The 21,228-nt window shown below is 34.6% G+C and overlaps 5 protein-coding genes across 7 annotated transcripts; 4 read left to right on the top strand and 1 right to left on the bottom strand.

Annotated features, from left to right (window-relative positions):
* Positions 1 to 523: 523 nt before the first annotated feature.
* LOC104820699 (auxin-responsive protein SAUR66) lies at positions 524 to 876 on the top strand (the record flags this gene model as incomplete). Its single annotated transcript, XM_010551257.2, has 1 exon — positions 524 to 876. A coding segment is annotated over exon 1 (258 nt), but the record flags the coding sequence as incomplete, so codon positions are not given.
* An 11-nt stretch (positions 877 to 887) lies between these two features.
* Positions 888 to 1,476, top strand: LOC104820619 (auxin-responsive protein SAUR67-like). The gene has a single exon (XM_010551133.2). The coding sequence runs from the start codon at positions 942 to 944 to the stop codon at positions 1,344 to 1,346; it is 405 nt and encodes a 134-aa protein (XP_010549435.1). The 5' UTR covers positions 888 to 941; the 3' UTR covers positions 1,347 to 1,476.
* On the bottom strand, positions 1,440 to 4,730 carry LOC104820618 (WD repeat-containing protein 55). Of its 2 annotated transcripts, XM_010551132.1 has the most exons (16): positions 4,670 to 4,730; positions 4,395 to 4,517; positions 4,279 to 4,311; positions 4,143 to 4,207; positions 3,938 to 4,025; positions 3,764 to 3,836; positions 3,490 to 3,596; positions 3,313 to 3,355; positions 3,150 to 3,206; positions 2,749 to 2,825; positions 2,562 to 2,610; positions 2,426 to 2,472; positions 2,255 to 2,325; positions 1,979 to 2,034; positions 1,741 to 1,867; positions 1,440 to 1,647 (listed from the first exon to the last, which is right to left on the bottom strand). In XM_010551132.1, the coding sequence occupies exons 2-16, from the start codon at positions 4,487 to 4,489 to the stop codon at positions 1,580 to 1,582; spliced, it is 1,056 nt and encodes a 351-aa protein (XP_010549434.1). In that variant the 5' UTR covers positions 4,490 to 4,517; positions 4,670 to 4,730; the 3' UTR covers positions 1,440 to 1,579. The 2 variants fall into 2 exon arrangements, with proteins under 2 accessions (XP_010549434.1, XP_019058870.1); XM_019203325.1 differs by lacking the exon at positions 4,670 to 4,730 and having other exon boundaries at positions 4,395 to 4,665.
* A 1,489-nt stretch (positions 4,731 to 6,219) lies between these two features.
* On the top strand, positions 6,220 to 8,097 carry LOC104820697 (ankyrin repeat-containing protein At2g01680-like). Its single transcript, XM_019203336.1, has 2 exons — positions 6,220 to 6,929; positions 7,056 to 8,097. Exons 1-2 carry the CDS (start codon positions 6,474 to 6,476, stop codon positions 7,842 to 7,844), a joined length of 1,245 nt encoding a protein of 414 aa, XP_019058881.1. The 5' UTR covers positions 6,220 to 6,473; the 3' UTR covers positions 7,845 to 8,097.
* Positions 8,098 to 15,384: 7,287 nt separating this feature from the next.
* On the top strand, positions 15,385 to 20,334 carry LOC104820616 (protein MEI2-like 5). Of its 2 annotated transcripts, none has more exons than XM_010551130.2 (12): positions 15,385 to 15,549; positions 16,560 to 16,694; positions 16,781 to 17,241; positions 17,342 to 17,500; positions 17,607 to 17,723; positions 17,855 to 18,006; positions 18,140 to 18,231; positions 18,325 to 19,252; positions 19,354 to 19,438; positions 19,516 to 19,584; positions 19,668 to 19,850; positions 20,001 to 20,334. In XM_010551130.2, exons 2-12 carry the CDS (start codon positions 16,580 to 16,582, stop codon positions 20,058 to 20,060), a joined length of 2,421 nt encoding a protein of 806 aa, XP_010549432.1. In that variant the 5' UTR covers positions 15,385 to 15,549; positions 16,560 to 16,579; the 3' UTR covers positions 20,061 to 20,334. The 2 variants fall into 2 exon arrangements, with proteins under 2 accessions (XP_010549432.1, XP_010549433.1); XM_010551131.2 differs by lacking the exon at positions 15,385 to 15,549 and adding an exon at positions 15,638 to 15,850.
* Positions 20,335 to 21,228: the final 894 nt, after the last annotated feature.

The raw sequence follows: 21,228 nt of genomic DNA, 5'->3' as shown, positions 1-21,228 counted from the left end.
ATGGATACAATATATCTGGCAGGTGAGTAAAATATGTAAAACATGTATAAACGAGTAAATAAATATAAATTTAAGAAGACTAAAGTTGATTAAAATCATTATAGAGATGATTAAGAGACATTATAGACACAAAATCAATTGATATTTTTGTTGATTATCTATTAATTTATTTATTTTCGTTACTTTTTTCTTGTAAACTTTCTTTTTTTATTAGTGTTTTCTATAAATTCTCAAATTATTCTTACAATATACGACTAGATTTTGTGACTTTCTTCTTTTATATATTTCTTATTCTGTAATAAAATTTTCAAAAAAAAAAAACACATGCCGGTCCACATGCTTTTGTACTCTCTATCCACAAATGACATTAAATTCATCATCTTGGCCTTGTGGTTAGGAATAGTTAGATGATTGATTTATTTCAGACAAGAAATTCAGAAGAAGCATAATGTTGTCGGTTGCTCAAGCCTTGTCTAAACCTTATCTGTAACCATTTCTCAATATATATATATATATATACCACAAGAGCTCGTTGCATTCTTCATCAATCAAAACTTGCTTTCAAGAATCTGAAATAACTACGGGAAAAAATATATATTTTTCCAGTGTCTTGAAACGATGTTGAACGCAAAGAAATTGATCGAGATGGCGAGGAAGTGGCAACAGAGAGCAGTCCTGAGGAGGAAGAGAATAGCATCGGCAAGATCATCGACCGTGGAGAGAGGCTGTTTCGTGGTTTACACGTCGGATAAAAGGCGTTTCGTTTTACCGATAACTTATCTTACCGAATCTATCTTCCAAGAACTCTTGAAGATGTCAGAAGACGAGTTTGGTCTGCCGGGAAACGGACCGATCACACTGCCATGTGATTCAGCCTTCTTCTTACAAGAATCTGAAATAACTACGGGAAAAAATATATATTTTTCCAGTGTCTTGAAACGATGTTGAACGCAAAGAAACTGATGAAGATGGCGAGGAAATGGCAACAGAGAGCAGTCCTGAGGAGGAAGAGAATAGCATCGGCGAGATCATCGGCCGTGGAGAGAGGCTGTTTCGTGGTTTACACGTCGGATAAAAGGCGTTTCGCTTTACCGATAACTTATCTTACCGAATCTATCTTCCAAGAACTCTTGAAGATGTCGGAAGACGAGTTTGGTCTGCCGGGAAACGGACCGATCACACTGCCATGTGATTCAGCCTTCTTGAACTATCTCGTTTCGTTGGTTCGAAGACGTCTGGATAAAGATACCGAAAAAGCCCTGCTGATTTCAATGCCGAGTGATAGATGTTCATCACAGTGTTCTTCCCGACAAGAACAGAGCACTCTGCAACTACTTGTTTGTTAGGGTTAGCTGCAAGAAAGATTAGATTTTTGTACAGGTTGGGACATGTTAGATAGACAGGAAGATTGCGTTCAAATACATTTTTTGTGGGCACACATAAAATTTTATTTAAATTGTTATTTAATACATGATATTCTTCTTCTGTTTTAAGTTTGCATTTTATGGCATTAAATACCAAAAACAAAAACACCGGGGCTTGTTGTGTCTGAAGGATGACAAGAGTTTCAGGACAAATTCTACAAGTCTGCGAAGAAACTACTTGTGTCTGAAGGATTTGATTTGCTTGCTGTTTTCCTCTTGGTTCCTGGACAAGGAGAAAAGATCAAATGGTTTCAAACCCTTTTTGCGTTTCCTGAAGCCATTGTTATATATTAACACAAAAAGTCCACAAGTTTACCTTTAGAAGACTTGGGAGGATTGGTATCGACATCCATGTCATTCTCGCTATCACTGCCTCCAGAAGCCGCAGCTTCCTTGTCCAAGTTTCCGTTGGAAGATTCTAGAATCTCGTCCAAATCCCATAACTTTGTCACGGGGAATGAAAAATTACGTCGAAAAATTCAGTCCTGTAACTTGACTCTAGATCCGAAATGGTTTTGCATTCAAGGAGAGGGAGAGAAGAACTAAGATGGTACCTTCAGTGTACTGTCATGTGCGGTGCTACCAAGAAACTTTTTGTCGTAAGAGAGCGCTGCCAAAAAAACAGAAGGGCAACGAGTTTGAGATTCGTCTATCTAGCCAGGGAAAGCATAAAACATGATGAAGAGGAAGAAAAATGACACCCGAGTAAGAGTGAACAAGAAAACAAGATATATGGCAGATCATATTGCCTCAACTCTCAGGACAGTGAAACTTAGAAGTTAGAACTCATTTTCTACAAAATGTTAGCATAAAAGGAGAGATGTCGATACCAAGATCTTCGATAGGAAACTCATGTGCTCCAATCGGCTGTATTATTCTGTTGGGTAGTATTCCGACGAGGCTGACAAAGTAAATCAAACCTAGAGTGAATCAAATGAACGCAAATTGCATAATGACCACATTCAAGATGACCTGCTGAGTTTTAGTTACGGATATCTTACCTAATTATTCCATTATCGCATCCAGTTATGACTCTGTCCTCGTCAAGCTACAACACAAAGTTCACAGAAATCCATTAGCCAAGGCCTCTTCTTTGAAATCAACCATATGCTCGAAACAGAGAGAAAGACCGCTCACCTTTAATAGAGTATCAACTGAATTTGGTGACAGATCAACAAACCGGTCGCTGTAAACAAGAGAAGTGTTTAAGGGTTCTCACAAATAATTTGTCAAGACAAGCAAGTAACTAAGTGGGTGAATCTCATAATGGCCTAAACTAGACTCTTCATTTCCATAAGCTTATTCGAATGTTGAAGAATATTACCTGCAATCCTTGAAAAATCCCCATGAATACAACAAGATGGTGCCACTTTGTGTTCCACAAATAACCTTACGGCCATTCTGAAATCAAGTAGGTTTGAGAGCAAACATAAATATCGATTTTTCATGAATGGAAAAACAATGACGACAGATGAGCTAGAGGACAAGGTTAACTATTCTATATATTCAACCTAATACTTATTTTTGTGATAAATGAACCATTCAATATCCAGCAATAACATATATCATCCAAAGGGGCTAAACCTAAATCCCGATATTCTTAGAGGAGAACCGAAGGTGTTCTCCCACAAGTCTCCAGATGAACAATAACGTTCTAGCCTTCAACAAAACTGTTTCTAACACAGGAAAGAAAATGAATTCAGCGTCGCGATCAAATGGACTTGCCTTCATTATAGCAACAGAAAGCAGCTCATCTTCAGAAAATTCAGACTGAGATTGGACCTGTCATATAACGTTCATTCAAACCAATGTTACTGGTGACTTGAGAGCTAATATTGCAGTAAAATTTGCACAAAACAATGTCACTGCAATCAATCAAAAGTATCACCTTATTTGTTCTGAGATTGCAGACGGACATAGTCCCATCTCCACTACACAGAGCCAAAGAAACCAAAACAGAAGGAAAATTGGAAAAATCTGTATCAAAGAACTCGCAGAGCGTCTTCTGATACGAGTATCAGTTAAAGTATTTAAAGCAAGAAGAGATGACTGGGAAGCAAATTACCTTGTTGCCACCAATTTCATTGATTCAGACACAAAGGTCATACCAGAAATGTAATCCTCGTGTGCACCAAACTCATTGCAGCAAGAGCGCTGTCTGGTGTCCCAAACCTGAACAGATGAGAAAATACAAAGCCAATTCACAAAATTTAATACAATGCAAGAGGATGTAAGAATAAGTAAGTAAAGATACTGAGAAAATAAATATAATTTTATGGAAATTAAGATACCACAAACAATTCTGCAAAAATAAACAGACAAGAGAAAAGCTCAGCAACCTTAATGCAACCACTGTCATCCCCAGATGCGACTGTTGTTTCAGTGACATTGATCAAAGCGTTAATGGCCTCCCTAGAGAATTATACCACATATAATCACAATCAAGAGGGAAAAAGGGGGGGGGGAGAAGAAAATCAATCGACATTCTATGGAAAAGGAGAGGATAATAATACTCATGAGCATTCTCGAGGCGGGCAACAACAGAGCCAGTCTCAACATCAGTAGCTAAAATGGAGCAATCAGCCGAAGCAGTGACGATTCCTAACCCATAAAAGGAACTGTAAGCATAACTTAGTGAATGTATATCACACACGCTTATGTGAAGAAGAAGGAAAATAAAAGCTTAATAATGGGAAATAAATTAATAAAGGAAACAACTTTGCCCATCATCGATGAACCGAGTAGCTCTGCACGATTCCTTGTGTGCCCGAACTTGAAGAACCCTAATTTCAATCGGTAATCTCTCAGAAAACCCAACAAAATTTAACACCTTAGAAGTCAAATATGTGTGTACCTGAGAGGTGTAGAATCTGGGATGTATCGGTATCTGTAATCGCACGCATGGATTGAATTTAAATTTTCGGTGATTCTGAGTTGGGAAACCAACAAAAAGAGAAAACTGGAGCTTACAGATGCAATTGGCCATCGATGAGACCGGTAGCCACCAGATTCTGCGAGGGATGAAAGTCGACGCCGAATGCGTTTGCTCCCAAATCAATCTCCATCCCCAGAAATCTTAGTTACACAATTTTTCTGCCAGAAAATTCAAAGTTTCACAACCAAAATGAATCATCTTCAATCACCGAGAAGCAGCTCAGGGAAAAAGGAATTTAAAAGTGAAAAACACAAAAAAAAAACGGAGAAGTGTGAAAATCCGGCGAGAGTATCTCCGGAAACAGAACTACCGGTGGGGAAGAACTGTCGCCGTCGGCGACGGAGGAGAGAGAGGGTTTAGTTTAGGGTTTTACGGGTCCAGCTACTATTACTAACATGGAGTTTAACGTTTTTGCCCCAACCTCCCCATATTATTTAATATTTCTAATTTGGCCCCATATTTAATTCCTGATTACTATCTTGGCCTGCATTTTATTTTTTTCATATTGGCCCCCAGAATTTTGGTTCGATCGATGATGTTAGGACACTAAGGAACTGAAAAAAAAAATCAACGATTTAATTAAAACAAGTGAGGGTTGTGGTTCGATCGATGAAAAGGTTGTGAGGAGGAAATCAATTTCGGACAGTACGGATGAAGATTATACAGATATGTTCAGTATGCAACATGCGTGCGTGCGTGTACATGCATGCATGTGTTTGTGAATGAATCGGATGTCAATTGGGTTGGGTTAACCCAACTCAACCCAATAATATTTGATTATGGATAAATCCATTTTGGTTAATTTTGTTAGATGGGTTTTAACCCATTTGGGCCATGGTTCTAATGGGTTTACCCATTTAAACGAATAAACCCATTTTACTTTTAATCTAAATGATTTAAATATATAAACAAATCAAATTCAAAAGGACTCGAATTAAACAAAATTATATTTAAAATTTTATATTCGAATATGAATTGAATCTGAATCAAACGAAATATGTAAAATCCAAATTTGAATCAAACGGAATTATATGTAATAATCGAATTCAAATCGAATCCGAATTGAATGGAATTATATTTAAAATCCAATTCGAAATGAATCCGAATTAAGCAAAATTATATTTAAAATCAAATTCTATTCAAATACGAATCGAACGTAATTTCATGTAAAAACCAAATCCAAATCAAACGGAATTATATATAAAAACCAAATTCGGATCGAACCCGAATCAAATGGAATTCTATATAAAATCAAATCCCAAACGAATAAGAACCAAACATAATTATATATAATAATTGAATTCAAATCGAATCTGAATTGAACGGAACTATATTTAAAAACGAATTCGAATCAAATACGAACTGAACATAATCATATATTTGAATTCGAATCAAACCAAATTCTATGTAAAAAGATAATATGAATTGAAACAAATCAAATCTAAATATGTTAATTAATAAATCAATTAAAAATAATGGGTTAGTTGAGTATAAATGGGTTATTTGGGTTAACCCAGCCTATTTGGTTTTTGAAGACATTATTAATGGTTTGGGTTTAATTCTAATAAACCAAATGGGTTGGTTAAGCCATTTTGGCAACCCTAGTCAACGACCAAAAGCAACCAAGTCAACTGATTTGTCACTTTATGATTGATGAAAGAATTTCTAAACCAAACAAAACAAGACAAAGACAAGGACAGGCGTTGACTGACTAGTCACTTGTTGACTCCGTGGACTTGGTAGTCGTGGAAATTAATGTGTGGTTCCAAAATCAGATCGAGATTATGATATGATGACGTTCTTCTCATATATATATATATATGTATGTATGTATGGTTTATTGTAGGCTGATCTGTTCGAGAGAAAAAAATAAAACAGACAGAACGGAGTAAGAAAGCAAAGATGGATATCAACCATACGGTGATTACGGTGGCTGAGGACGAGGATACCGCCTCGGGGTTGGACATGGCGGCCGAACAAATGATGAGCCTTCCATACTTGAGAGATTAAGGTCAACTGCTCAAGAAGGAGATATCGACAAATTCTACGGATTGCTCGATGAAGATCCGAACATTTTGGAGCGGTTTGATCAAGAACGTTTCTGCGAGACGCCCATGCACGTTGCCGCTCGAAACGGACATACCCATTTCGCCATGGAGATGATGAACTTGAAGCCTTCGTTTGCTCGGAAGCTGAACAAGTCCGGGTTTAGCCCCGTGCATCTGGCTTTGCAAAACGACTATTCTCGGACGGTGAGGGCGTTTATGGCGATGGAGAAAGACTTGATAAGCGTCAAAGGAAGAGAGATGATTACTCCTTTGCATCACGTAGCTAAGACCGGCGATACAGAATTGTTAAGCGAGTTCTTGTTCATTTGCCCTTCTTCTATCGAGGATCTAACGAGTAAATGCGAGACTGTCGTACACCTTGCTGTGAAGCATAGCAAGCTTGAGGCGTTCAAGGTTCTTTTAGGATGGCTGAAGCAGGTGAATAAGGAGGAAATCTTGAATTGGAAAGATGTAGATGGTAATACCGTCTTTCATATCGCTACATCTACAAACCAAATCAAGGTACATTTATATTTTGTTTCTTTGTAATTCTAGTTAGTTTATTGGGCTGATCTAATTTTTTGGGTGAACGTTTAAATCCAAAAGTGCAAACCACAACTTTTTTTGTTATATGTTGATTGTTTACAGGTTATGAAATTGTTGCGGAAAATCGTCAATGTGAATGTCAAGAACTTGGATGGACAGACTGCTAAGGACATATTCCAAAGCAATTGTGCTTCTCTCGGCCCCGAGATAGGCAAAATCCTCGGAGCTGCTAAAGCAAAAGCAGGACGTAAGCTTAATAGTTCGGCGACAACACTGGCAAACTACTTGAGCCAAAATCTTTCATTTATGGAGAAACGTAACAAGTTATTGGGTCTCAACAATCTGCTTGGTATTAACAAACAAGGATCTCGTAACACGAGCGATTTGAGGAGTTCGGTTCTTGTGGTGGCTATATTGATCGTAACAGCTACGTACCAAGCTACCATCAGTCCCCCGGGCGGCTATTGGCAAGACAGTACCACTGTATTCAACAATAATACTGTTCCAGAAAAAAACCACAAAGCTGGAGAGATGATTATGGATCCCTATAATGCAGTGTTATTCTATGGATTCAACGGAATAGCCTTCTTCTTCTCTACACGGGTGATCATGATTCTCATCATTGGACTCCCCATGTGGAAAACTATATACAGTTCCATTGTGGTTCTTGGAGTTGCTAGTTTTGCATCGCTTTATCCCACATTCCCTTTTACTGATGCCTATAGACTAGACATGAATTTACCAGGGTTTGTAATAATACTCAGATACCCGATAGTTACCGGGTTCGTGGTGTTTGTCCCTTATGTAGCATTCGTACGGAACGAACGTCGCCGGCAACAAGTGGACTTTCCGGTGAAGTATTTCAGCAAGTCTCCCGGCCCAACGTGGTGACAGCTTCTACCTTTTCTCCATCAAAAGCATTTTACGCTTTGAATCAGTTCCTGTTTGCTCTCGGAGCACAACTCTTCCTCTGTTTTTACGTTTTCTTTCTCGTGATTTATCTTTGTGCATGTTTTTATGTAAAAAATTTAAAATTAGAGATATGTGTATATGTGTGTGTGCGTATATATATATATTGTCGTAATTGTTTTTTGATAAAAAATATGATGGTTGTATTAATAGAATCATAAATCCGAAAGTTTGTGAGGAGGAAATCAATTTTGGACAATACGTATGCAGATTATACAGCTATGTTCATTATGCAACATGTGCGCGTGCGTGCATGCATGCATGCGTTCGTGAATGAGTCGGATGTCAATTGGGTTGGGTTAACCCAATAATATTTGATTATGGATAAATCCATTTGGTTAATTTTGTTAGATGGGTTTTAACCCATTTGGGCTATGGTTCTAATGGGTTTATCCATTTAACCCAATAAACCCATTTTACTTTTAATCTAAATGATTTAAATATATAAACAAATCAAATTCAAAATGAGTCTAATTAAACAAAATTATATTTAAAATTCGATTCGAAAAAGGATCGAACATAATTTTATATTCGAATATGAATTGAATCTGAATCAACCGAAATATGTAAAATCCAAATTTGAATCAAACGGAATTATATGTAATAATCGCATTCGAATAAATCCGAATTGAATGGAATTATATTTAAAATCAAATTCGAAATGAATCCCAATTAAGCAAAATTATATTTAAAATCGAATTCTATTCGAATACGAAACGGACATAATTCTATATTCGAATATGAATAGAACGGAATTTCATGTAAAAAACAATCCAAATCAAACGGAATTATATATAAAAACCAAATTCGATGAATCCGAATCAAACGAAATTCTATATGAAACGAAATCCGAAAGGAATAAGAACCAAACATAATTATATATAATAACTGAATTCGAATCGAATCTAAATGAACGGAATTATATTTAAAAATGAATTCGAATCGAATACGAACTGAACGTAATCATATATTTGAATTCGAATCGAACCAAGTCCTATGTAAAAACATAATATGAATTGAAACGAATCAAATCTAAAGTTGTCGGGTCTCAACAATATGCTTGGTAATAACAAACAAGGATCTCGGAACACGAGCGATTTGAGGAGTTCGGTTCTTGTGGTGGCTATATTGATCGTGACAACTACGTACCAAGCCACTCTTAGTCCTCCGGGTGGTTATTGGCAAGACAATACCACTGTATTCAACAATAACACTGCTTTAGGAGAAGAATACCACAGGGCCGGAGAGCTGACCATGAGTTCCGTCGATGCAGTGCTTTTCTATAGTTTTAACGGGACAGCTTTCTTCTCATCTATATGGGTGATCATGATTCTCATCATCGGACTCCCCATGTGGAAAACTATATACGGTTCCATTGTGCCTCTTGGAGTGGCTAGTTTTGCATCATTTTCTACCATATTCCCTTTTTTTGATACCTACTTGAATCTATCCGAGGTGGTAATAATTCTCGGATACCCAATAGTTACCGGGTTGATAGTATTTATCCCTTTCGTAGCATTCGTACGGAACGAACGTCGCCGGCGACGAGTGGACTTTCCGCGAGGTATTTCAGCATGTCTCCCGGCCCAACATGGTGAAAGCTTCTACCTGTTTTCGTCAAAAGCATTTCACATCCGGAATTAGTCCATGTTTGCTTATAAGAACATTTCTCTTTTGGGGTTTCATGCATAATTCATCCTCTGCATGCTTTCATGTATACAACAACAACACCGTCTTAATCTCAAGTATATTTGGGATCGGCCGCAAGACCTCAGTGATATTTACGTATTGTAGTTACTATACCGTTATAGCTATTTCCGTTTACAACGATCTTGAACATAATTCGAAACTATAGAGCTAAACAAATCATGCACTGCAGCAACATGAATTGCTAAACCAATGAGAAATTCTACAATTAAAAAATACCAACCGAAAAAAGATAAAGACTTTGTATATATATCATAAATGAAATATCGCAATAAAAAATATAAAATTTTTAAATGTGGTAAATAGATATATGAATTTTTAATTTTGTATCAAAATACATAAACTTTGAAACTTTTTACGTAAATCCACAAAAATACTAACCTCGATTGATTTTTTTTTTTTTGTGTGGATGGATGTAGGTGTATGGGAAAATTTTTATAGTTTGTATATTTTTATACAAATTTTTGTTAATTTATATATTTATTTATCAAATTTAAAAAATTGATGTTGACTTCAAAAGACAGAGATATACCTTAAAAAAATCGAATTCAAACAAAAAAGAAAAGACTGTGGCAAACAATTTTAACACTGATTATGGGCCAAGCCCATTCTTGCTTTACTGAGGCCCATGTTTATAGGCCCATGATGTTTCGACCGAACGAAATAATATTTCATATTGGAAAACAAATTGCATGAAAACATAAAACAAAAAATTCCAAATGATTTTTTTTTTCTGTGAAACGTTAATATTCCAATTTCTATTATTGGAGAGGCTGAATTAGATTATTGTATGGCCCAAAAAAATATATAGTAGGGCGTAAAAATATGCAATATGATCTATAATTAGATTTACTCAATTTGGATATTTTTATTCCAAAATATAATTTTTGTCAATTGATTCATTAGAGAATTTCTGGAATAAAAAAAGTTTCCATTTAGTTGTTATTGACACACAAACAAAAACACTAATGTATGCATATATATATATATATATATATAATTGTTTTATAGAAAATATTTTTTTTTTCGTGAAAAGTTGATAATTAAAATAAGTATTTTAGAACATATAAAAACATTTATAACATTTTATCTATACATAATTCTTTTAGGCCCTAATTTTTATTTTGGCACTATACGTCTCCACAATTTGAAACGATACTAGGACCGAATTTTCTCGTACGGAAAGGACAAAAGAGTGTATCTTAGTTTAATCTATAAAAAAACATTATAAAAATGGCTCCGACTCGGAAAAAAATCAAATTTCAAATATGAAAATTTATTATTACAAAAAAGTAAAGGTTTTTAAACTATAATAAAGGTTTTTTTAACTATTTATCTATGTACATTTTTTTTATCTCAATTTTTTATAATTTTGAAATTCGTCAAAATTTCGATTACATTTTTTAGAGAAACGGAAAAAATCAGATTAATATATTTTTTTAAGTGGAGACTCGAACCTAATTTGGAAATCGATATTGTATTATAAAATAATTGAATTGCCCTTCGGGGCAGGTCAGTTGGTTGGGAGCAGGGAGCAACTCCTTGAGGTGGGGGGTTCGAATCCTGCCGCCTCCCTTCCTCTGACATGTTCACCTATCAGCCTATCATAATGGGTTGATTTACATCCTACGCGTATGTTGCAGACTCGTACGCGTGGACTTGGGGTTTGACCCGCAGGCGCCTAATCCCCAACTATGGCCCGAGCGTTAGGCGCGTCTGGTGGCCAGGTCCGGATAGGGGACTGTTAGGCGGGGGTGGTGACCAGTTCATCTCCGTTTGTAAGGATAGTAGTCACGGAGTTCCCGATGTATCAAAAAAAAAAATTGAATTTAGGCTTAATAATGGAATATATATTGTTTTTTTTTTTGTAATATATAGCGTAATGACACATCACAATTCACAAAGAGTTGTATGTTATGACGCAAAGCAAGAAACTCACTTTAACGCTTGACGTCGAAGAAGCCCTTCGGACAACGACGCCATCTTCCCTTCATTCTTCACACAATCACCAACTCCCTTATTTTCATTCAAGTTTTTTTTAAAAATTTATTTAATAAATATAATTGTTGCATTGTACATATATGTAAAAAAAATAGATAACATTTAGGATACTAAAATCTAACTTCATATTCATAATCGTCGATTGGAGATATCCATTAAAAATAAAAATAATTTTGTAGTTTTAAATACATATGTGGGATAATTTTGTAATTTTTTTAAAAAAAGTATAGAATTTAAAGAATATTAAAAGGAATTTCATGATTTTTCCTAACTATTAAATATTTTTTTGATAATTATTTTGAATGTTTTATGTTTTCCATGATAAAATAAATTCAGTTTATTATTATTTTCAATTCATAGATCTGAATTTAATTTTTTTTTATGTACTCCATTCGATCGCGTGTAACAGAAAGATAATTTTATTTATTTCTAATATTGTTTGTTATATTTGCGGTATCAAAATAAAATTAACAATTTTAATTTCTTAATAAGTTTCCAGATGTAAATATTTTAAATTTTAATTTAAATACATTTGCTAAATTCATATCTTTATAGTTAATAAAATACGGCAATCTCATTTGTACATGAAACAAAACGTGAATCGAATTAATTGTATAATAATTCAACTTGGAAAAGAGGTAATGTTTTTAAACTTTGTTATCTGGGGATAAAATAATTACATTTTCATTTTAAAAACATTAAATAAATAGAAATAGATTGCGTCAAAGTCACCGTATTTGCAATCTCCTAAACCCTTCTCCATAAACTAATTAGGTTACAATAATTTTTTACATCCATAAAAGAAAAAGAATATCGAACATATTGTTTAATCCGAAATTTGTAAAATTATTTATATTGACAATATAAAATATAGTACTTCCTTGAATAAGAAATAAAAAATTTACAAATTTTTTTATTAGCCGTATAAAATCATTTGTTTGCAATTCCCAGAGCAATAAAATAATATTATGAAATAAAGACTACACATAAAATAATAGAATGGGCATAAGAAACAATAATTGCCATTCTTTATACCAACTTTTATAATCTCTTCCGAATTTTCCAATTATATTTTTAAATAGCAGAATCTATCTATCTAATAATATAGATAATTATTTTCTATAGAGGTGGCTATTTCGGTTATTAACCGAATAATCGAGCCGAACCGAACCGAATAAGACATAACCGTATTCGAACCGAACCCGACATCAAAATCGAATGGTTATGATTTTTTTAAACCCGAAAAACCGAAACCGAAATCGAACCGAAATGAATAAAAAATAACCGAAAAAACCGAGAGAATAATCGACAATTTCTTTAGAAAATTGAACTTTTTACCAAAACCAAACCGAATCCGAACCGAAAAATAACCGAACCGAACCGGAATTTATATAAAAACCGAAAGGTTATAGTTTTTCTATAACCGAAATAACCGAACCCGAATATAACCGAACCGAATCCGAACCGAAACCCGAATTGGTCACCCCTAATTTTCTAATAAAATGCAGTAGATAAATTATTTGCTTATAAATTCCCAAACTTTTTTTTTATTTTAGCTATAAATAAATTTAAGAAACAGTCCACTATAAATTTTACTTTATCATATACTATAATGGGGTTTTTTATTTAGTTTAATATACGTAATTTTACAATTTTGGTTTTCTTATTATGGAATTAATACAGAAAAAAGTTAAAAAAAAAATGGAATATATAATAGAATATTCGCAATGAATACACGGCAAAGATAATCGTGGTGCCTGACGTGGCTTCGCAATATCCCTTTTTAAAGATCACCCAAGCCGTAAAGCAACGAAAGACTCTCTCCGCTTCTTTTGTTCTAAGTTCTAATCCCAAGTTTTAAATTATTGGTTTAAGATTTTAATATTTATGTAAATTTAATTATTTTCCAATAAATTAAATGAATTTAATCTTTGATGTTGACCCCTTTATCCATTTGTTATCTTTTGTAATATAATATAACGATAGCGTGAAGAAATAAAATTAGTGTTGATCAAATGAGATTCAATTGCCTAATAAAAGTCCCAAACTAATAATTTTAATATTTGGTCCACTAAAATAATGTGTTATTATGCCAAATATTTGTTGTACAACATCCAACTACGAATCTATATTAAGTTATTAACCCCTAATATTAAACTCATTATATGGTCATGAATAATGTTACAAAATAACTTGCATGTAAGTTCTATGATAAGTCAATAAAGAAGAAAATAAATTATCATATTATATATCATTCAAATTTTATCCCCAATAGATTGTAATATAAATATTTAATATTAATAAGTTAAAAAAAATTAATTTGGTATTATCGTTAAAATATTTAATTAATTTTTAATTTGAGGTATCATTTTCCCTCTGATAAAATTAGTTTTTAGATCTATCATTATACACACACACAAATAAAATAAAATAAGGTCCATCCCCCACCAAGAAAACAATTTTAAATGCTATATTGTTCAGTCAATTTTAGCTCTACTTTTTTTAAAAAAAATAATGTTAGAATATGTCTAAGTTCAATGTTCAATGCTGCGATTTTTTTATTTTCTGCATGGTTTTTTAATTAAAGATTGAAGAAAAATGTTTTTGAATTAAATATACAGAATTAGATTATATGAAATATGAAAAAAATAGAGTGATAATACATTATACTTTAATGATGTTGACCGTGTCTCAAATTCACTTAAATGCACAGAAAAAAAAGGAGATTTCCTGTTCTTTCCAACTATATAATATATAATAGTATAAGTTTTAGATTAATAAACTCGAAATCTTATAGATTGTAATGAAAAATAACTTAAATTTTATTAAAATTATATTTTTTTTATTTGGTAAAAACAAAGCTAAATTCCCTGCATGGATGCAAGATGTCATCGGTTCACGTACACAAATTCGTACGGACTCAACCTTTTCTCAAAATTTCGAACCACAATTCTATAGAAAAAAAAAGGCCTAAATAAGTGTATAATGGGACTGTCCATTCAATTTATATTATTTTCATCTACCTAAATTAGTTTTCCACATTTTGCAATTTGTGTATATTTAGTTGTTTTAACTTTTAAGTAATGATCAATATCTTATATTTTAATTTAATTATTTTATAATTGGAGTTTCAAGTTCTAAAATAATAAATTAATCAATGTTATATTAAAATTTGATTTTTTGGATTTTTATTTAAATTTTGTTTTAATTTTATTTTTTTATTAAAAAAATATTTTGATAATTATTTTATATTCTTTTTAGTAGTTAAAAATTTCATCAAATTGATATTTTAATTTTAAATGAATTCTGTGTGAATACAATTATTTACTGTAAAATTTTAATCTTATAAGATCGAAATAAGATAGCGACTCTTATTATTATTTTTTTTAAAATGTGATTTTAGAAAATTACTTTTACTAGCAAACAAGGTGAGGTGGAGATTCGGGTCAGTTACTAATTTATGGATAATTAAAGATAATGACTAATTAATTAAATAGTTATCCAAAGGCGAGCAAAAGGGAAAGATTTTGCGCAAAAGGAAAATATATTTTGGTAAAATCCAAATAAATTTATGGGTAATAATTGTTGGTTAATATATTAAATTATTAAAATAATAAAGTGTCAATATCGGACCTCAAAATCTATTTAAATGCAGTTAAGACAAACCCTCTTCAGCTATCAATCATTCTCATCTTCTGATATTTTTCTTCTTCTTCTTTCATATTCTTCTGTATAATAAATCATTAAAAATAAAATAAAAATCAGAGAAAAGCCCAAAAAGTTTCCTTCTTTCTTGTTTTTGTTTTTTGTTTGTGTGTGTGTATGTTTTTTTTTTAATTTTCTCGGGTTTTGGTTGGTATAGATTCTCTTCTCTTTTGCTCGTGTCGTGATCGTGGGTATTGGTAACTGCACATTTGAGGTAAGCTGTTCATCCTTAGCTTCCCGTTTTCATCGGTTTTTCAGTAAAAAAATTTATGGGTTTGACGTTTTCTGCTAATCGAATGATGTTTTCCACTAAAGTTGGGTTTTTTTTTTCTGGGTTTTGTTCAAATTTCTTGCCGAATCGAAGGGCGAACAGCAAAATATCATTTTTTTTGGGGAGAATTATTGGTCTTGCTTATTTCGATTCTCACGGAGCGTTATCTCTTGTAAAAATTGCCCCTTTGATGACCCTTTTGCCCAGAAGTTGGTTTTCTTCTTGTGATTGACTTAATTAATTGGTTAGTTCCACGCTACCAAGCGACATAGTTCTGTTTTTTGTTTGATCCTTTGAATGGTCCTCTCCTCGTGTCATTAGCTCAATTATGATTTTGGCCCTCAGATTCTAATGTTTGATTTCGTAGTTTCTGCTTTTTTTGGGGCCATGGCTCAATCATATGACTGATGTGTTAGTCAACTTTTAGATTTTCGTCAAAAGTTGGAATTTTTGATGCCCCATTTGGTCGTCAAGTTGGTTTCTTGAGTATTTTAGCTTAATCACACCATTAATTCCATGGAAATCAAGCTAAAGTTCTGCATAAGTTCACTGATTAGCCTCCTTATGCTTTCACAAGTAGTGGGTTTTGCATCTGGTTTTGTCTTAATCCTTCACTAATCAAGCTTTCTTTCTATTGGTAAAGCCACTTTTGCAAAATGGTGGTTCATCCTTTTTCCCATCCTTTGTTTCTGTTGCTTCTACAATAACACTTCAGATGCTTCTTGTATCTGCGGCTGTGTAATCTTGATTCTGTTGATATGAAGGTTGAACCTTTAGAGATGATCAATGTATTTATCATGTGGCGTTTTCTCTGTGTTATTGTAGATCCAATGTCAATGTTATATCTATATATTGCTCTCTTGGTGAAGTAATGCGGTTTAATTTCGTGTATTTGGTATCCCATTAGAAAACTGTTCATTCTATTAACTCTTACTCTCTATGTGAAAGCACAGATTGAAGAAATAATCTGCTGATGGATATACCGAAAGAAACCGAGCCTCGTGGTTGGGGGATTCTCTCTGGAACTAGCCGCCACCGGGATGCTACTTTGTTCTCGAGCTCACTACCCGTCCTTCCCCATGAAAAATGTTCTTACCAATACTTTATCTGTTATAAATGCTATCCACCAGTTCTCGTTAGGCTGAATTCTTACGCAGATTTGGCTTATTTGCAGTGCAATTGAACGATGGTTTCCCGATGGTGGATGATAATGATCCTGCAGTTGGCTCAGATAAGTTTCATGAAAGTGCCGATGACATGCTGGGGGATACTGAACTTCATGCCATTGGCAACCTGCTTCCTGATGATGAAGATGACCTTTTGGCTGGGATAATGGATGATTTAGACCTGAGTGAGTTGCCCAGTACGTTGGATGATGTCGATGATTATGATCTTTTCGGTAGCGGAGGTGGGATGGAATTGGAGGGTGATGCACTAGAAAATTTGGCCATTGGTATGCCGAAAATACCGATTTCGAGGAGCCTCGGTGGAAATGGGATGCAGCATTACAGTCTTCAAAACGGTGTGGGAACGGTTGCTGGTGAGCATCCGTACGGTGAGCATCCCTCGAGAACGTTGTTTGTCCGGAATATTAACAGCAATGTCGAGGACTCCGAGCTCAAATCTCTCTTCGAGGTACTAAAAGAAAAAGACCCGAGACTCTGTTCCTCGTTTACTTGGACAGTCTCACCACAAAAACCACTGATGGTTTTTCTGTTTTCTGTGATTTGGGCAGCAATATGGCGACATCAGGACCCTGTATACTGCTTGTAAGCATAGGGGCTTTGTCATGATATCTTACTATGATATCCGTGCTGCTCGAACAGCTATGCGGGCATTACAAAACAAGCCTCTGCGAAGGAGAAAACTCGATATTCACTTCTCAATTCCTAAGGTTAGTATCATTTCTTAAAAATGTCAACTTCTTTTCCACATGCCATTCTGATTTGTTTTCTAGATATGCTGACTATTATGTTGTGCCTCATCTGTCTCACTTATAGGACAATCCATCTGAAAAAGATATGAATCAGGGGACATTGGTTGTTTTTAACCTGGATCCTTCAGTGTCAAATGATGACCTTCATCGAATTTTCGGTGCTCATGGCGAGATCAAAGAGGTGATAGAGATATTTTTCTTCTTTCCTTTTTGTTTTCCTGTGAACACATTGTGTGTTTTATATCCCATTGAGGCGGTTTTGCAAGAAAAAAGGCTAGCTTGTTAATTGCTATTTTCCTCCTGAAAACCCAGATAAGAGAAACACCGCGTAAGAGGCATCACAAATTCATCGAGTTTTACGACGTTAGAGCTGCCGAGGCGGCACTCAAGGCATTAAACAGGTGTGAGATTGCGGGAAAACGCATAAAAGTCGAACCCAGTCGCCCTGGAGGAGCTCGTCGAAAGTGCGTACCTTTCTATGATCAATCATATCGAAGATGATGCTCTTATCCTTTTCACTTGTGCAATCTTTTAAGTTTAGAATATTAATGGAAGGCGGCTAATGTTGTGTCTGACTTTCTATTCGATCTTTTCTAGCTTGATGTTGCAAATTAACCAAGACCTTGAACATGATGATTTGTATGGTTACCGACATCTGGTTGGCTCTCCCATTGCAAATTCTCCTCCAGGTGGGCATGTTGAATGTGTGTTTCATTGTTAATGATGTCATGTTGTGGTTGTTGTCTCGATGAGAAGCTAAAGATTATTTGCTGTCATGTCAGGTAACTGGTTACAATTGAACAGTCCTGTTGAATGCAGTCCGCTTCAAACCGTGCTGAGCAAATCACCGGTATTTGGGACCATAAGTCCTACAAGGAGCAGCCACTTGTCTGGATTGGCTTCGGTCCTAAATTCACAAGGGCCAAGCTCGAAGCTTGCTCCTATTGGCCGGGAGCAAGGGAAGTTTGGTCATATTGGGAGCAACGTGTTCCAACAGTCCCATTTGTTTCAAGACCCGAAGTTGGATCAGTACACTGGAAATGTTTCGTCTGCTGGCTCTTCAACGTCAAATGGGGGTGGTATCGAAACATTATCTGGGTCAGAATTTCTGTGGGGAAGCCCTAACTCACACTCTGAACTTTCAAATTCCTCAGTATGGTCAAAATCTTCTATAGGGAATCCATTCTCTGACAGTAAAGGTCATGGCTTTCCATACTCATCTCAACTAGAATGGTCTGTTGCATCTCCGCATCAGCATCACAGCCATTGTCTCCATGTCGGGTCTGCACCATCTGGTGTTCCTCTGGAAAAGCATTTTGGATTCTTTCCAGAGACTTCGAGAGATACTTTGTTCATGAACACCGTTGGTTATCAAGGAACTGGAAACGTGGGTCTTAACGGTGTAAGTTTCCCGTCTAAACTGGCAAATCACGGGATTGTGAACCCAAGAAGCATGGCCGATAATGGGTTTTCGAGTTACAGAATGATTTCGTCTCCAAGACCAAGTCCTGTCCTGTTAAGCAGTAGTGGTCTTCACCCTGGAAGGTTCCCCACAGGCTTTGAGGGCTTCTCTGAAAACGGAAGGCCGAGAAGAACTGAGAGTAATGGCAGCCAGGTAGAAAGCAGGAAGCAATTTCAACTTGATTTGGAGAAAATTATTCGCGGAGAGGATACTCGGACTACCTTGATGATAAAAAACATCCCGAATAAGTAAGCTTTTTACAACGATTTTTTGGTGAAATATGGTGTAAAGTTTACAGATTTGGTATAGCTTGTTCCTTATCGAAACTTTTCACTGCCATTGTCAACAGATACACATCAAAGATGTTGCTTGCAGCTATCGACGAAAAGAACAAAGGAACTTACGACTTCCTTTATTTGCCAATAGATTTTAAGGTATGCTGGTTTCTGACTCGTAGAAAACTCAAAATCTTTGGTTCTTGACTGAGTTTTCAACCCATTTTTGTTTGCAGAACAAATGCAACGTGGGCTATGCTTTCATCAACATGCTCTCTCCAAATCTCATTATCCCATTCTATGAGGTCTTGTTCTTGAAGCATTGATTGAACAATGCCATTCAGTCCGGACTGGAGATTTGACTAAATGCTTTTGGATTCACTTGCAGGGTTTTAACGGGAAGAAATGGGAGAAGTTTAACAGTGAGAAAGTAGCTTCGTTGGCATACGCTCGGATACAGGGGAAAACTGCCCTGATAGCTCACTTTCAGAACTCGAGCTTGATGAATGAAGACATGCGTTGTCGTCCCATTATCTTCGATATCCCTAACGGTTCAGAGTCTAACGAACAGGTAAAATTCTTTTTCGGGCCACATTTCTCGATTTCGAAAAATACCCGAGAGAGAGCATAGCCCAAAAGAACCAAAAAGATCTGAATTTGATGACCCTACTCCTATCCCCACACTATTAAAATTGGCTGTTTTGTGTTTTCTCTGTTTCAGGGAGATTCCCTCATCTCTCAGACCAAAGACACTGTTGATGATGAGAGAGACGAGAGCTAACATTAGAGAAGAACACCGGCTGAAACATTCTGTGTTCTTTCTGTCCTGTTTTTTTTTCCCTCTTGTTCCTGGTCCAAACGTATACATGGAGGGCCAGAACTTTGAGTTTTTATTAGTATCAAGCTGCAGCAAAACGGTCTGAAAGCACCCAGTTTTTGTTGGGTGTGTTATGTTTCATTCTATGTTGTAGCTCTTTCGTGACTTTGTGCAAAAATGCCCTTTGCAATTTGTACAGTTGAGTTAACAAAAAAGTCTCAGCCTCTACCTTTCTTTTCTTGCAAAGTTTGATCCTTTTTGAATAATTATGTAAAAATCTCAATTGCCCAGCAAAAGATTTTGTGAATTAATGCAGAATTTGAGACTTGACTGTGAAGAGATTGGAGAATTTCAACGAATCTCGTAATCTTGTTGCAAAACTTGGATGAAACAATCATCCATCTAGATGAAATACTTTGTCCAATCATATTATCGTATTTCATAACTTAAAACATTATTATTCTTCAACTTTTAAAAAAATAAACTTTGAATTGTTCAAAATATAAATACAATATTGAATATTATATTGTATAACAATATTGTATTTATTTATGCGTAAATATATTTATGTATAAATTACAATTACCTTGGACTAGTTAAAAAGGTCGTTATCAGTTGTTTATCTTGATCGTAAATTTTAAAATGGTGGACCAATTATATTCAACATCATCAGTTGTTTGTTTTTAATTTAGTGGTTAATAATTCGATATTATTTTTTTGGTAAAAGGTGTAATTGTATTTTTATATGAGCAAGTACTACAAAGAGTTTAATTAACCTACATAAGTTTAATGATCAAGAAACCGAAAGACTTACAAATATAGTTCGTAGTTTGATATTATTGATATGCTCATTTTTTTAGATTTGACTTTGGTATTAATAGATTTTTATGAATGTGACTTGAAGATTATGAGATAATTTGACTTACTATGAACTGTGATAAGATTAAATTTAAATATAATCATATATTATTATCGTATTATTGAAATATTATCATTATTCAACTTCTAAAAATATGAATTGTTAAATATTCAAAGTTTTAGCCATATACAAATATAATATTGTTAATTCATCAAATGACTAATAACGTTGATAATTTAGCATAAACAAACACTAAACTCTGAAGCATATTCT

Source organism: Tarenaya hassleriana, unplaced genomic scaffold (genome assembly GCF_000463585.1).
Source record: "Tarenaya hassleriana unplaced genomic scaffold, ASM46358v1 Cleome31, whole genome shotgun sequence".
In the NCBI taxonomy this organism is placed as follows: Eukaryota; Viridiplantae; Streptophyta; class Magnoliopsida; order Brassicales; family Cleomaceae; genus Tarenaya; species Tarenaya hassleriana.
This window is presented reverse-complemented; position numbering and strand designations above follow the sequence as displayed.

Bases quoted from the DNA above. Each gene is read 5' to 3' on its own strand.
- LOC104820618 (XM_010551132.1), bottom strand. From the start codon at position 4,489: ATGGAGATTGATTTGGGAGCAAACGCATTCGGCGTCGACTTTCATCCC. The intron at 3,837-3,937 runs GTATTATTATCC...ATAATTCTCTAG, and splicing joins CGCCTCGAGAATGCTCATGA to GGAGGCCATTAACGCTTTGA. The intron at 3,356-3,489 runs GTAATTTGCTTC...GGCTCTGTGTAG, and splicing joins ATGAAATTGGTGGCAACAAG to TGGAGATGGGACTATGTCCG.
- LOC104820616 (XM_010551130.2), top strand. From the start codon at position 16,580: ATGGATATACCGAAAGAAACCGAGCCTCGTGGTTGGGGGATTCTCTCT. The intron at 17,242-17,341 runs GTACTAAAAGAA...TGATTTGGGCAG, and splicing joins AGCTCAAATCTCTCTTCGAG to CAATATGGCGACATCAGGAC. The intron at 18,232-18,324 runs GTGGGCATGTTG...CTGTCATGTCAG, and splicing joins CATTGCAAATTCTCCTCCAG to GTAACTGGTTACAATTGAAC.
- LOC104820697 (XM_019203336.1), top strand. From the start codon at position 6,474: ATGCACGTTGCCGCTCGAAACGGACATACCCATTTCGCCATGGAGATG. The intron at 6,930-7,055 runs GTACATTTATAT...GATTGTTTACAG, and splicing joins CATCTACAAACCAAATCAAG to GTTATGAAATTGTTGCGGAA.
- LOC104820619 (XM_010551133.2), top strand. From the start codon at position 942: ATGTTGAACGCAAAGAAACTGATGAAGATGGCGAGGAAATGGCAACAG.